Source organism: Diadema antillarum, unplaced genomic scaffold (genome assembly GCF_040938485.1).
Source record: "Diadema antillarum isolate AM-2024a unplaced genomic scaffold, OU_Dant_1.0 seq00000150_RagTag, whole genome shotgun sequence".
Taxonomy (NCBI): domain Eukaryota; kingdom Metazoa; phylum Echinodermata; class Echinoidea; order Diadematoida; family Diadematidae; genus Diadema; species Diadema antillarum.
In genome coordinates, this window is record NW_027271223.1 from 865,820 (window position 1) to 880,953 (window position 15,134).

The 15,134-nt window shown below is 37.7% G+C and overlaps 1 protein-coding gene across 1 annotated transcript in view; it reads left to right on the plus strand.

Annotated features, from left to right (window-relative positions):
• LOC139727778 (dedicator of cytokinesis protein 1-like) overlaps window positions 1-15,134 on the plus strand; it is a 136,111-nt gene that overhangs the window by 23,397 nt on the left and 97,580 nt on the right. Inside the window, exons 2-3 of the mRNA XM_071638754.1 lie at window positions 6,614-6,697; window positions 10,617-10,657. Of these exons, the coding sequence (XP_071494855.1) occupies window positions 6,614-6,697; window positions 10,617-10,657 (125 nt within the window). The remainder of the gene's footprint in view (window positions 1-6,613; window positions 6,698-10,616; window positions 10,658-15,134) is intronic.

Consider the following 15,134-nt stretch of genomic DNA (forward strand, 5'->3'; position numbering starts at 1 on the left):
GGTTGATATGACATTGTTTATCGGTTATCGAGCTCCTACATTATGTGAGTGGACGTTAAGTTGAGTTGAGTTGACAAATAGGAAGAACTTGTTGGAAAGCTGGTTAAAAGATAGACTTGACAATTTGGAAATATATGTTCATTCCTGCTCTCACAACATCTTGATTGATGCCATTGTGGGTGTGTGTGATTATATTGTGGAGTGAACACCCGTGAATGTACTATTCTAGTCATAATGGTGTATGCACTAGGAACCCCCCCCCCTCTCTCTCTTCTTCTTCTTCTCCATTCTTCCTTCACTCTTCTTCACTTTTATTTCCATATCTTGCCTATTGAAGATGATTGTTTTATGAGAGTTTAGTAGTATAAGTCTATAGGGAACTTATATGTCCAGTATTGAATGCATACTGTTTGTACCTTGAGCAAATGGAATTTGCTTTATTATGTTGAGTTGTATAAGAGTATATTGGATATCAATATCGCTTATTGCTGGATTGAGTTGCAATCATGCTAACTTCTTTATTATGTGGTATCTGCTAATTACATGTGCTAATTAGTTTGCTTAGATGCATTATTGTGATATGATTACTTGCTCAAGTTAGTTAGAGAGACATTTATGAACTTCAAGAGTATTGTAGAACAATTCATTCGAGCAAGAAACACATTGACGTCAAGATTCTAGAAAATAGAGCAAATTCACTTTAACCTAGTGAGCGGACTTTGGACCTAAGGTCATTCAATCCTCTCTGGTCAGTGAGAGAGCATTCTTGACACATTTACGACCTAGGAGCTTTCACATAGAACACCTGTTGCAGAAAACTAGAGCTACAGTGAAGCCAATGCAAACGCTTTCACATTGGAATCTGTACTGGATATTCTTCAGACATAAACTTAACTCTGTATAGAGAGAAACCTAATGCGAATTAGATATTTGCTATTGTAAATATGTATCTGTAACGGAATAGCTGTAATCATGCAATTGAAACGAGACTCAATGAGCATAGCATGAACTATCAGAAATAATTATTCGCTGTTGAAATGTCAGTTATCAACAATTATGTGCCAATTACAAGTTGCAGTAATTATACTATTGAATGTCGATACAGAATTTATAACGATGCTATATTGATGAACTTCATTGAACAAAATAATGTCAAATATTCATTCATGTATTCAATGACAATGTACTGTACTCATTATCCCTTGTACATAATGTTTATACATTTCAGGGCTTGTTATGAGCAGAACCTGCGAATAAAAACGAACACCAGTAACCAACATAGCGAGTCCCGGCTCCATCATTGTTGTCGTTACATATATGATGAGTGTACAGACGTCGTTGTGTGGAGTGACCATGCCATTGACTCCAAGCATACAAAGCTCTCTTTATACGTTCAGCAATACAATTTGAGTTCATAAGAGTGGATGCACGTTGCACATTATATCAATCATTGTACACTATACACAGTTGTAGCACTCTGTCTATTGTACACAGTACTGCGCATACATTGTATGTTGCACATGGCAAGGAGAAGTGCATTTCCGATTATATTCACAACTGTATATTCAATCAATCTCGGCACAGGGCACATCCACTTAGGGTTTTTACGGCACTGTGCATATTTGCTACAAAATCCGCCAAGGATTCAGTACATACATTGTATGCAGTTTTGAACTGTACAGATAGGCCCTACTTCTTTTTTTTATTCATATTGTCTGTGTGTTCTTTCCTGCTGGCCTAAACACTTTTCACTGATGACGTGCTGTGAACAAAATTAATGTTTTGTAACTATGCATGTGTTTTTGTCTTATTTAATAGCTGTAGTCTATGTGCTAGAGAGAGAGAGAGAGAGTTGCATAGTAGCAATGTTATTTGAGTATGGGACTTGTACTGGTTAAAACCAAACCATGAAAGCTCCTGGTAATGGTGTAATACATCCTTGTAGTACTGTAAACGTCAATATTTTCGCGCGATTAATTTTTCGCGCTGAGCGGCTCGAAAACATATTCGCGGGTTCTTAAATTCGCGCTCCGCAGCGGGTTAATACACAGTCGCTGTTTTCATCCAGCGATGCCAGCGTACGATAAGCGACGTAGCGAGCGGCGCGAGTGCGAGTACAAGCGCTCAACTACATAGTGCATGTATTTTACTCGATACATGTACTGTAGGCCTAGTACTGTAGTCGCGGGGATGTAGCACACCAATCGGCCGTGGACTCGGTGCGTGCGGTGCGTGCGATGATACTGCTATATGCGTAAACATGTCTGTACTACGTAGCAGTATCATCGACGAAGCGCACCAGGCCGTTCAAAATGTGCATAGAAAATTGCGAAGATATATTCGCGCGTTTTTGAATTCGCGCTAGCCGAACGTAGCGCGAAATCCGCGAAAATTAATGTACCGCGAAAATTTCCACGTTTACAGTAAATAAAAGTAGATCTACAATGCAGTAGATATCCACTGTAGACACAAAATTCACACACTGTAGTGAAAAGAAAAGTGAAAAGAAAACTAAAACTAACCTGGAATTTTACGCCACTGAGCGTGAAGATGAAAGGTTTCAAGGAATGTCTTTTGAGGGATTTAATGTGGATGTCTACCTCCTTCATTTGACTGATTGTTCACCGTACCCCAATGTACATGTGTGTAGGCTTACATACTGTAACAAAACAACTCTCATTGTGAAAGGTATGTTTACAATTGAAGTCTTCATATTATATTTGAGTCTAGTGGGATAGAGATGAGCGGGAGGGCACAGGTGATGAGCTTGCTCTGCACTAGAGATCTAGGTATACATTGTAGGCAGTTAGAATCCAGAAACCATGGAGATGGGACGTACCGTTGTGTAGATCAGACTGGGCGGGTTGCTCCACAGATGCTTTGTTTTTACCTTTTGTAGTTGGTACACAGAGTTTTTATAGTCTACTTGTATACACAGTATCTTCATAGTCTGCACATCGGAGAGAAAAAGGGGGATTGATGAGTGAGTTCTTCCATGATAAAGTTTACATCACTGTGAAGTATGATTTGTTTGCATCTTGATGCACAGTGCATGTGATCACAAGTACCGGTAATGAGTACAGGGTGTGTCCATAATCAATGATATAAAATATCTCAGACAAAATGAGGATTGGGCCATAGAGTCTAATGCTATAATTTTGTCAAGTGAAAAAAGTCAGGCTTAAACCCAGTGTGCATTACAACGATTGCTTGCAAACTTGTCACACTTTGGAATCTATGTTGCTAGGTATTTCTATATAAAATGACATGGTAGGTATGTATGACCTCAAAGGAAGAGGAAAATTCAGGGGAAATGTATTGCTTTGCTCAGTAGTCATTCTCAACTGTGTTGGCTTCTAAAGTTTCTCCAGTTTATTTTTTTTCTGCGTATTACTTTTCGGTTCACAATATATGTGACCCGTTACAACAAAAGGATCCTAAAGTCGCTGGCAGGTGAGCCGAGAAAATCGAGTTTGAAGTCAGATCATCAAAATCCTGCAAAACGTTCGGATTTCAGGTTTTGACATAATTTTGTAGTCTGATGTTTCTTTTATCCTCTGCTGAGATTTCGAAGCTAAATGATCAATGGAAAGGCAAGAAAAAAGCGTTTTTCTGGGCCATGATTTTCCGACTTTCAACGGAACAGAAACGTGTCTGAAGATTTGGATTTAGCGCCACAGCTAGACTCCGCCCCTGGCAACGAGGAAGTGATCTCATTGGTCAGTGCAGGGCATCCTGTTCACTGATTGGTCGTGCGTAGACCGCTGGCGCTATAAGCTTGAATGAACATCGCAGAGGTTGCTAGAAGCGTACCTTCTATTGCCAAACGACGAAAACTGTCTTGCTTCCCCTTGATCATGATAGCGTCGGAAGGTAAACTTTGAAGGCGTTTTTCTCGAAACGCTGATTTCCTAAACCGCTCGACATGCGCTAATAAAAATCATTGATATCTTTGCAACCGAGTACTTTTTATGAGTCACGATTAAAGTGAAAGAGTAAGGGAATAATCTCATGTCATTTTTGAGAAAATTGTCCTTCCCCGACTGTCAGATCCTTTTGTTGCAGCGGGTCACATATGTTTATCACTTTTCCAGTGAATTTTAGATTAGCAAGTACATGTGTCACTTTTGTGCTGCCTTGTACAATATATTACATTGCCTTGCTTGCTTTTGTAGGCTTATTGTGAATTGTGATGAGTGTCATTACGTGTACAATGGTGTAGTTGTGAACGAGTTTTAGCTGTGGGTTCAAATAAAAAGACAGGCATGTGCAATTTTGATAGATAAATTGTACTAGCCCTTTGTCTTGTTTTTAGTCAGTGCCTACATGTGCCTGTTAGGTCCTGTGCAAAGTGTATGATGATTCCAGGATATCACAGAGAAAGGGTTTACAGTCATTATACTCCTTCATTGCAGTTTCATCTCTGTCTATTGACCTCAGAGACTTTACTTAGACAGCTGTACTGACCAGTGATTGTTGAGCAGTGACCACCAAGGCAAAATATATGTGTGCGATTAGCTAATGTCTATTGTCGTCCCCTTGTATCATCAAATGATAGGGACTTCACTGCCCTACCACAGAGAGATAATTCAGTCATGGGTGTTTACTCAGTGAAGCCACAGCCCTATCCAAAAGCCTATAATGGTTTACTCTGCTGTTATGTAATCTAGCAATATCCAGGGTAGAGTATAGGGGCTTCTGTTCTATTTGCAGATTAGGCACAGATACATAATATGTACTGTGTCCATTTGTACTGTACCTGTCCGCATTTATTGTGCTGCCGGTCACATGCTTGTCCTGTGCAACACATACATGCTGGTACACTGTACAAATATTACCACTGACCACCATGCTGCATTTATGAGATACATGTATCAATGGTATTTCATGAAACCAAGAGGGTTAATGATATGAAAAACTTGAACTATTATAGATAACAATTAATTGCACTCTTACTCAGTGAATGCGTCAATACCAGAGATGATATAGGGCACTCATATTTGAAGTAGTGCAGGATTTATTGCACTGTGGCATGAGAGTAAATACATTTTCATGAGAGAGCTTACTCACGCCTGCCTCTACCTCTTTTAATATAAATGTATTCTTTCTTATGTGTAAATAGAGTCAGGAACATTGTACATTGTACATTGTAGAGTTGAAACGCCAGACATTCGTGATTCCCTGTCGATCCCCTCACTCTTTTCCATTTAAAGTGCATTAGTGTGGCCAGGCCAAGATGTCTAAAATGGTTGCATGGAAAGACCAATAGACACTTGCATTTCATCTTTAGAGTTTCCATCACGTGAATGTGAATTGTGATGTCAGCTGGAAAAAAAAAAAGTTATCAGTTGATGGAGGATGTGATTTGTTTTTATGTGGTCAAGCTGGCAGACGGTGTCTTGCTGCCCACTCCTTACCTCACCCTATTTCCCTTGAATTCCGGTAGAATTGTTGTAACAGATGTTACGAAGATTATGATCACTACAAGGATCACTATCAGTGCTGCTGTTATTGCCATTACTGAAACTACCTTGATTATTACTCTCACCATTGTGATTATAATCAAGTAATCATAATTATACCCCCGCCAAACGAAGTTTGAAGGGGGTATATAGGAATCAGCGGACGGTCGGTCGGGCGGTCGGGCGGTCGGTCCGTTTCAAATCTTGCGTCGCGAACTACTTCCTCAGTTTTCAACCGATTCCCATAAAACTTGGCACAGATGTGTGCCTTGGGTTGTAGATGTGCAAGACGTATTTTTTGACAGTACCCAAAAGTACGTTGCCATGGTAACGGCATATTATGGGCAAAAATGGGTACAAATCTTGCGTCGCGAACTCCTCCCACAGTTTTTGATCAATTTTTATGAAATTAGGTACAGATGTTCATCTGAATATGTTAATGTGCAAGACACATATTTCCGCAGTGGCAAAAAGTGCGTTGCCATGGTAACGGCATGTTATTGGTAAAATATAGGGCAAAATGCTTCATGGCAAAACTGCTTCATCAGTGTTCTTCCAATTCTCATGGAATTCATATTGAATGTTTGTCTTAGGATATAGGTCAGCATGACACATTTCTTGACAGTGACAAAAAGTATGTTGCCATGGTAACAGCTCACATATTATGAGCCAAAATGATGGAAAATTTTGTGTTGCAAACTACTTCCTCAGTTTTTGCCCAATTTCCATGAAATTTGGTACAGATGTGTGCCTTTGGTTGTAGATGTGCAAGACGCATTTTTTGACAGTACCCGAAAGTACGTTGCCATGGTAACGGCATATTAATGGCAGAAGATCAAGGAAAGATCTTGCGGATTTACAACTGTAACTACTTCCTCAGTTTTTTGACCAAAGCTTACGAAATGTTGTTTTGTGGGGGTATAACCAGTCGCTGTAGCGACATTTCTAGTTTTAGTTGATAGTGTTTTTGAATAGTGTTTAGATTTTGTTGACAAGAGTAATGAGAATCATCTGTAGCTGATGTAGAAATTTGGTATGACCTTGTTGTTACATAAAATAATGAATCATCTGAAGTGTAAAATATTCACATGAGATGCATCATAGACTGATAATATTGATATTTTGATATTGGTGTTCCCTTCTCTTTCCAGCAATCTACAACTTTCCTGGGACTGGTACACATGAACTGGTCCTCAGTGTCGGCGATGCTGTGCAGATCACTGAAGAGTGTGCAGGTAATAAGACAAATGAGTATATAACGAAGCATTTGAAAAACTAGGACAAGCTTTGAAACCAGACGTAAGCAACCCCAAAAACAATTGGTGCCTTCATGGTTTCAGTGAAATACTGCAGCATTTTGTGCAATAATTTGTAATGTGAATGAAAATGCACCATGAAAGACGGGGCAAAACACACCACAAATGACATGATATTTAGGATGGTACTTCAAACTTTACACAAAGTACAATGCAAGATTTGAGTGTGAATTATGTCATGAAATATCGATAATCATACAGCGGTGTATTTTTCATGTCACCTGCTACATTTCCAGTCTTTTCTCTGTAGAAAAGATGATGCACATACAGTAGGCCTACCCAGTGCTTATTATGGAGAGGTGTTTATTTGGACCAGAAATACCACTTTGTGCCTATAAAAAAGGAACAGATATGTTGTGTGGATTCTCTCAGAAGAGCTGCTGTGTTTAGAACTATACATGTAGGGGCCTACAAGGTGTATGATATGATATGATATTGTAAATTTAAAATGTGTGTGGTTTCATCAGGCCAGACAGATGTCAAAGTTCATATTCATGATGAAAGAGGCAATCAAGCTCATTGTAAATGAAATAACAGGGCTTGGAATTTAACAACCCCCCCCCCCCCCCAAAAAAAAAAAAAAAAAGTCTGTAAAGTGTGCCATTTATGTGCTTTCTACCATAACAAAGATTTTGTGTGTAAAGTCTGCTTTGTACTGATATGGTGCCAACATTCCAGAAATTCTTTGGTTGTCATTTTTTTTTTGGTAGTTGTTTTGATCATGCTTGAATTATTATTCCAAGAGGAATTGCTGAGTGGGAGTGTGGTTATGAGTTGTGAGATTTGGAAGCAAAGAGAGTGTCTGACTACAGCTGCATGATTTTATATCATGAAGCTCAAAGCATGCACTGTGCACTGATGATTGAATGTCCAAGAAGCAGTCAAAATGCTAAAATTCTTCACAAAGCCATGTTAAAATATTTCCCATGCATTTAGTATGAAATTATGTGTTTAGTGTGTGTATGTGTGTGTTTTAGAAAATAAAGATCGTACAGTTCAATGACATAGCTGTAACCAATAGTACCATTCTCAATGCATTCAGGATAACACGTTCAGGATCATGACTCTAATTTCAACATTTTTATAGGGAGAACAGAAATATTGTATTATTTCATGAGATTTGAGTCTTGATCCATAATGCAATACTTTGTGCAATTTTTCGCAAAGAGACACAAAGTTGTGCTGTGTTAACAGTGACAGCAAAAAATTTTGCAAATTTCATATCCCAAAATGCACTGTGTGTGTCGCTCTGTGCAATTTTTATCAGCTGTGGCACACTGCATTACATTGAATTGGCCTTGTGACGTAGAAAGCATACCATTCATATAGGCCTACATCCGCAGGTCAGCACTTTGTGAATATAAATTGCGACCCAAAAAGTTTTGAAATTGTTTACTGTGAGAACGCTGAATCAAAAAGACGTGACCCTGATCGCAACCCAAGTTTCAATTTTTGTCATGAGAATGCACCTAAAATGAGTTATGTTGGAGTTATGTTGGTGGTACATATATCTCCAGCATGTCCCCAAAAATGTAATTCTAAATCCTGTGATGCAACTCGCTGCATTAGGCTCGTGGTCACACTCAGTCATTATATAGGAATGCACGGTTCGTAGATTTAAAGTGCTTCTCTTGTAATTTGGAAAAAAGAAAAATCAGTCCATGTTGATTTTTCTTGGAAACCTTCTCAATCAGTTGCCTATGTAGCGCAATATGTTGCACGCCCCCAAATCATTCTTTTTTATCTCATAATGCAACTTGCTGTACTAGGCCCAGGCTGAGCAAAAATATCTGTTTGCTCTCAATTTTTGTATTAGTTTCTGGTAATGCGAAATGGCATGAAAATTTCCACTTTTACAATAGGCCTACAAACGTATTTGGTAACTAACTGATGACACCAGTTAAAAATTTGTACATTCTTACTATTCCTGTATGCTTCGTAAAGATTTTACTGACGGGTCACATTTGTTGCTTTTGGTTGAAATGATATTCAACCTGCTTGTCAGTAGGCGTACATATCCTCTCTTCCATTTGCGGTCACTATTAAAATCAAGACAGCTTTACCATCACAAGCACTCAATGTTCATGTGAAGTGCACATGCGCTCTCCCAAGTGTTTTCATTCCCCTATAATTTCTGTGAAATGTAATTTCTTTAAAGGGAAGGATGTGGCTTGTTTAGTGGCGTCTCTGTAAAGAGAAGTGTAGCGTCAAAATGCAATTTTGCCAGACGACATTCTCCCCTTATCTGCAGACCATTATTATAATTCCTGTTGAAAGGGGAAGTATACTAGTAATGTCGCATTTCACTTTTTCATGGACATATGCTGTAAATCCACTCAGACAGGAGAAGTGGGATTTCATTTCCTCCTTCTCCTTTGGTTGTGCAGCGCATCGCAGATCTAGAGTATTCAGGATCAGTGGTTGGTGAGAAATATTCAAGAAGTTGATGGAGATTTTTTTCCCCTGCAGATTTTGTGGTACAATCTTGACTCGTAACCAACAAGAATTTAAAGAATTTGAAGAGGGACTGCTTTTGAGTGAAATTTACTGACCATCCTCATCAGCAGTGAAAGTGTTTTTAAGAGAAACATAAATACTTTCTATCATTCTACCACCTGGTGTGCCTCTTGGTAATAAATATGAAACTGAAATTCACTACTCTTCTTTTCCCTGGACCAGCCATTTTATGCTCCCCCCCCCCCCCCAAAGAATGCAGTCAGAGTCTCCATGTGCCTCCTTAAAGGGATAATCCACTCCTTGTTCAGGCTGGCTTTGAATTCAAAAGAGAAAACTCAAGTAAACAGAACAATGAAGGTCCCATTGAATCTTACCAGGACAGTAAAGTGCAATGGTCTGTCTAACTTTTCATTTTTTGTCAAGATTATTATTTTTTAGGGATTCTTTATTTACATTGGGAGAAGGGGTTGAGATTGCTGACGTACAAATGTAGCCTACTTGTACAGACCAAGAAATTTTCATATGGTTTTTGTGTCAAGAGGCATCATTGACTCATCTGACATGCCATTAAATAAATGTGGTTGCTATATATATAATTACCACTGTTAGGTTAAAAAATGTGAAACCCCCTTTGGAATTTCATGAGGCATGACTTTCCTATTTTTCATGTACGTCCAGTTTGTTCAACTTATAATATCAATTTTTGGTTTGATTTTCAAAGCCAACTGTAACATGAAGTGGAATGACACTTCATATTCTTTGTTTCCCCCTTTGTAGGCCAACTTATGAGAGTTCAGTGAAGGAATGTGTGTTTCTGGATAATATAGCATGGTTCCTCTAGAGCTTTTTTTTTTTTTTTTTTTTAAGCCACTGTGTATCTCCAGTGCTTTCTTTTATCACTTCTCCATGATAGCAGCAAGATTTGTTGTTGTTGTTGTTGTTGTATTAATTGATGTTGCAGGATGCTGTGCCAAAATAGATCTTCCCGAAGTCATGATCACAATTGGTTTTATATTGTCTGATTTCAGCTTGATTTCTACCAGACTCTTGCTTTGATGTGTCTGTTTTAGGTCGCAATGACTCTTTTTTAGATTTTTTGTTTTCTTTTAGATTCAGTTCTTCCCATAACCAAAAATGGAAATTATTAAATGATTGAATTGAATGGATATCAGGTGTATGACATGTCCTCTCTGTAAATCGAAGCTTCAATGCATGAATTACAACTGGAATTACAATAAGAACTGAAGCATGCTTCTTACATCTCGCCAAGAAGTGGTACTGAGTGCTTGTAGGGTCATTGCGAGGTGTCGACAGCAACCGCCTGTCATCGTTTATTTCACGTTATGCATTTTCGCTCTTGTTTGTTCGTTTGTCCTCACAGGATGGTACAGAGGAAGCCAGACCAGGAACAGGCAGCAAAAGGTAAAGACTGACAACTTGAGTTCTGTTTTTTTTTCCTTTTTTTTTTGGGCACCAGGAAAATCATTACTGCAGTACATTCATCCTTACCTGCCATTTCTGTCTTTCTCCTTCCCCTTCAAGGGAAACACCATTCAATGCTCAGAGTTGACTATTAAAAGATAAAGATGTAAAATTATGCAAAATGAACACTGGACTAAAACCTACACTAAGAAAGTTATAGAATCTATGTTTACAGAAAGGAGTGATATTGGTTTTCACCATAATGCATATTAAATTTGGCGATGAGGTCACAGACTCACATCATTTCCTTTGGTTTCTATACTAGGAATTGAAAGAGAATATAAAGGGAGTCATCATAGATTTCAATGATTCAGTGACTGCAACATCTTCCCCTTTGAACATTTTTACTTTGTTATGGTTGCTGCTCTATATCAAAATGACAGAAGTTTTTTACATTAATTTCAAGAAAAAGGTATATCAGTAAAGATATGCTGGTATTCTTAAGTCATCTGGAGATTTGTGAGGCCTTGACATCATGTTTTCATTAAAAAGGAAACTAAAACCCAAATTTAAACATGGGTTATTAAAGTGAAAACAGCAATATTAGTAGAACACATCAGTGAAAGTTTAGGGAAATCAGACAATCAATTCAAAGTTATTCATTTTTAAAGTTTTGGTGCCATCATCGCTGGATAAGAAGGCTACATGTACTACTATTTACAGTTCATGACTTCATGTATGGACAATGATATAAAGGAAATTTCACATATTTTCACTTTTCTAGCATTTAATGAAAGAGCACTTGACTTGCCTCTTTCAGAAAGCAGGGGGAATGATATAACCCCTTGCATACTAATGCCAGTAACAACTTTATGAACTACAGATGTATATACTTTTCACACACACACAAAAAAAAAAGAATAAAATTTTTGTAGAATTCTCCTTATATTTTATTTACCGGTATATTGTTGTCTGTACATGACATCATGAACTGAAGTAATGTTCTTATGCAGCGATGATGGCACCAAAATTTTAAAAATTCATGTATTGTAACTTTTGAATTGATTGTCTGATTCTCTTCAAACTTTCATTAATATGTTCTACTGATATTGCTGCTTTCACTCAGTCCACATTATAACTTTGATTTTACTTTCACTTTTAAATGTTATGTCAGATACCATGGGGCACCATTACAAAGATTTCAAATTTGTATGTTTTGTATTCAAACTTTCTTTAGCGTTAGTCTGATTCCTTTAAAACTTACTCTGTTTTAAGTATTTGATACTTTTCAAATTAATAAAAAAAGACATGAACTTGAACTGAAAGTAGCTTTAATGATATACGTGTAAAGGCATCAGAGTTTACATGACAGCATGGTATGTGCCACTCTACATTGCTGCCTACTCATGGAGTCCAAATATGGATATTACTGTGGTTATAATGTGGTTTTCCAGTGTTTTTGTTCTGCTTGGCTTCAGCATCTACATATTATGTACAAAAATTGTAGTTAGAAATTAGTCACTTGTCTCTGCTGGTGATGTAAAACAGAATTGCTCATAAAAAAACAGTGCTGTCTACTCCACTTCCTAGATATTGTCTTTGGCTCTTCGACGGCAGAAGAATTTGCCATAAAGATATTGCTGTTAATGCTAGGGACATACAGTGTACAGCCCTACACGGCATGGCTGAACTATGTGTACGTGTACACGAAAAAAGCATATGTCGTGTTTCATACAGAGGGTAATGTGACCCAACATGCACAATGGGGAAGCAATTGTAGTGCATTAGTAAAAGTTTGAGGAATACTGGACGAGCACTCATATTTTCAGCGATATCTGAATTTATATACTGTAGATCAGAGATGAGGTTTTCATGTGGTTGCCAATAAGCCATGGTGTCTTATTTTCATGCCTGATTTGAGTAATCTTGCATGGAGCAATACTATTCACATTTGATGCACGCAATGTCACCAATATCAATTTTCTCACTATGTGTTTTCAAGGATACAGTATGCCCGCAGTGTTTATTAATTGCATATTGTGCAAAATGGAGGAAGGTGACTCCTCCACATGAAGTCAGGATGCCTTGTTTTGGTCCTTTGTAATCCACACAAAACTGGAATTTTTGTTAAATGAGCAATGTCACAGTTAAAGGACAAGTTCACCTTCATAAACATAAGGATTGAGAGAATGCAACAATATTAGTAGAACACATCAGTGAAAGTTTGAGGAAAATTGGACAATCGATTCAAAAGTTATGAATTTTTAAAATTTCTGTTTTGGAACCGCTGGATGAGGAGACTACTACAGCTTGTGAGTCATATGCGTACAACAGTATAAAGAAAATATAAAGAAAATTCAACATATTTTCACTTTTTTCGCATAATAAAAGAGCACTTGACTTGCCTCTTTCTAAAGGCAGGGGGAATAATATTACCCATAACATTTGTCGGTAACGAGTCGGGGGAATGTGTACTTTTTTCATAAGATGAAATTTTGTGAAATTCTCTTTATATTTTCCTTATATTGTTGTACGCATGTGACATCTAAGTTTTTCACACACTGCAGTAGTCTTCTCATCCAGCGGTTACTGCACAAAAACTTCAAAAATTCATAACTTTTGAACGGATTGTCCGATTTTCCTAAAACTTTCAATGATGTGTTCTATTAATATTGCTACATTCTCTCAATCCTTATGTTTATGAAGGTGAACTTGTCCTTTAAGTGTCCTAAATAGTGAAAACTTTCATGGATGTCATAGGATATTATGTTGTTATGACTTGCTGACATTCAGTTGTACCTTTCAAAAGAAATGCATGATGTTGCTCATTTCTTTTCTGATGTTTCATTTGAATTCTGCTAATTCCCTTTACAAAAACAAAGTGTAAAAATCACTGCTATTTGAAATGTGTAAATTTTTCTTCAAACAATATCTAGTATTACACCTGATTACTCGATAGTTCTTATGTCACAGATGATCTAGAAACATTTTCATGCAGGGCATCTTCTGTAACCCTGTACAAGTACATTGTAGGATGGTCTTCCTATTTTTGAACTCTTGACAAACCTATTGACTTTTTGCTGAGCTGACTTTTGTAAGGAAAGGCAATTGTGGTCTCATATGAGAGAGAGAAAAAAAAAGAAAAATTCAAACAGCAGCAGCTCTGTTTTCAGCTAGGCTGAGATGACCTACTTTATGGCAAGAAGGTCACAGGTCAAAGTGAAACGTGGTGTGAATGGTATTTAGCTTGTGGAAAGTACAAGTGTAATGCTGTCTTTCACTTGGATTTGAAATTTGGAAAGTCAAGTGGGTATTGTGTAAATGAAGTTTAAGATCAGCCCCAAACTGTTACAAAAGACAAATTTGTCATACTGTCAAAAGGATAAGGAAATTACTCTGTACAGTACACTGTAGGCTATGTGAATTATTCAGAAAGATTATCAACTTTGAATTCATGAGGACATTTATAGTGCATTGAAAGACATTATGTAGAAAATTCATGTTAGAAGGAATGTTTCCTCCTTGTCATGTAGGCATCCACCATGCAAATTGAATCATGTTGTTGCATTGTGATGCTGTGTGCTCCTGATTAGTGCCATGCACGATGATGAGAAAACCCAACATTTAATTTGCAGTTCACCCAACCTAAATTAGAAATACCCATGGCACAGCGTGCACTTTGCTCATCTCCTGGCATCATTAAGTGTCAATTAACGTTGCCGATAAGACATCTGGCTTCTGTCTGGGCTCTAAGATGGAGTCTCACAAAGTCTTCATGATGTTGCATTTCGCCTGGCACTGCAGTGAGTGTACACATTATTCGTGTGTGAGAGTACACTTTAAGCAGTCTACCATCGAGGCTTTGCAATTTGGCCATTTACACTATTAAAGGTTTGCAAGTCTTGTGACAGACACTGCAATGATTGAAACTGATACAATTTGTATAGGGCTATAAAGATTGAAAAGAATATGAACGGGGGTTATGTTTTGTTCATGACACAGTCTATCTAAACGAGGCAAATGCAGTTACAAATAAGACATTATGCCATATGAAAGAAAAAACAACAGTAACAACAACAACAACAATAACAAAAGACCCTAACACAATATGCAGCACCACCTTATAATTCATTTTAAAGCGGCATGTGGCATTAAGAACTCTGTATTAAAGAGGATTGCGATGATGATATGTCTTTGTATTTTGCAGTCTAGTGGTGATATACACCATGGTAGATTGCAGGCATGTATTAAACAAATGTGGCACACGTAGGGGTACAGGGTACGGGTTCCTTGTGTATACTGTCCATGAGCTATTCCAAGTTCTTCTCTGAAAGGCAGGAACACAATTTTGAATGCACAGGCATACTCTGCATTGTTTTGGTCTTCAAAATTTTGCCTACCATGCAACTAAACTTGTAATTCAAATTTGCCTTCGGACTTGCAACAAAAATAAAAATAACAAAAATAACCAGATTAG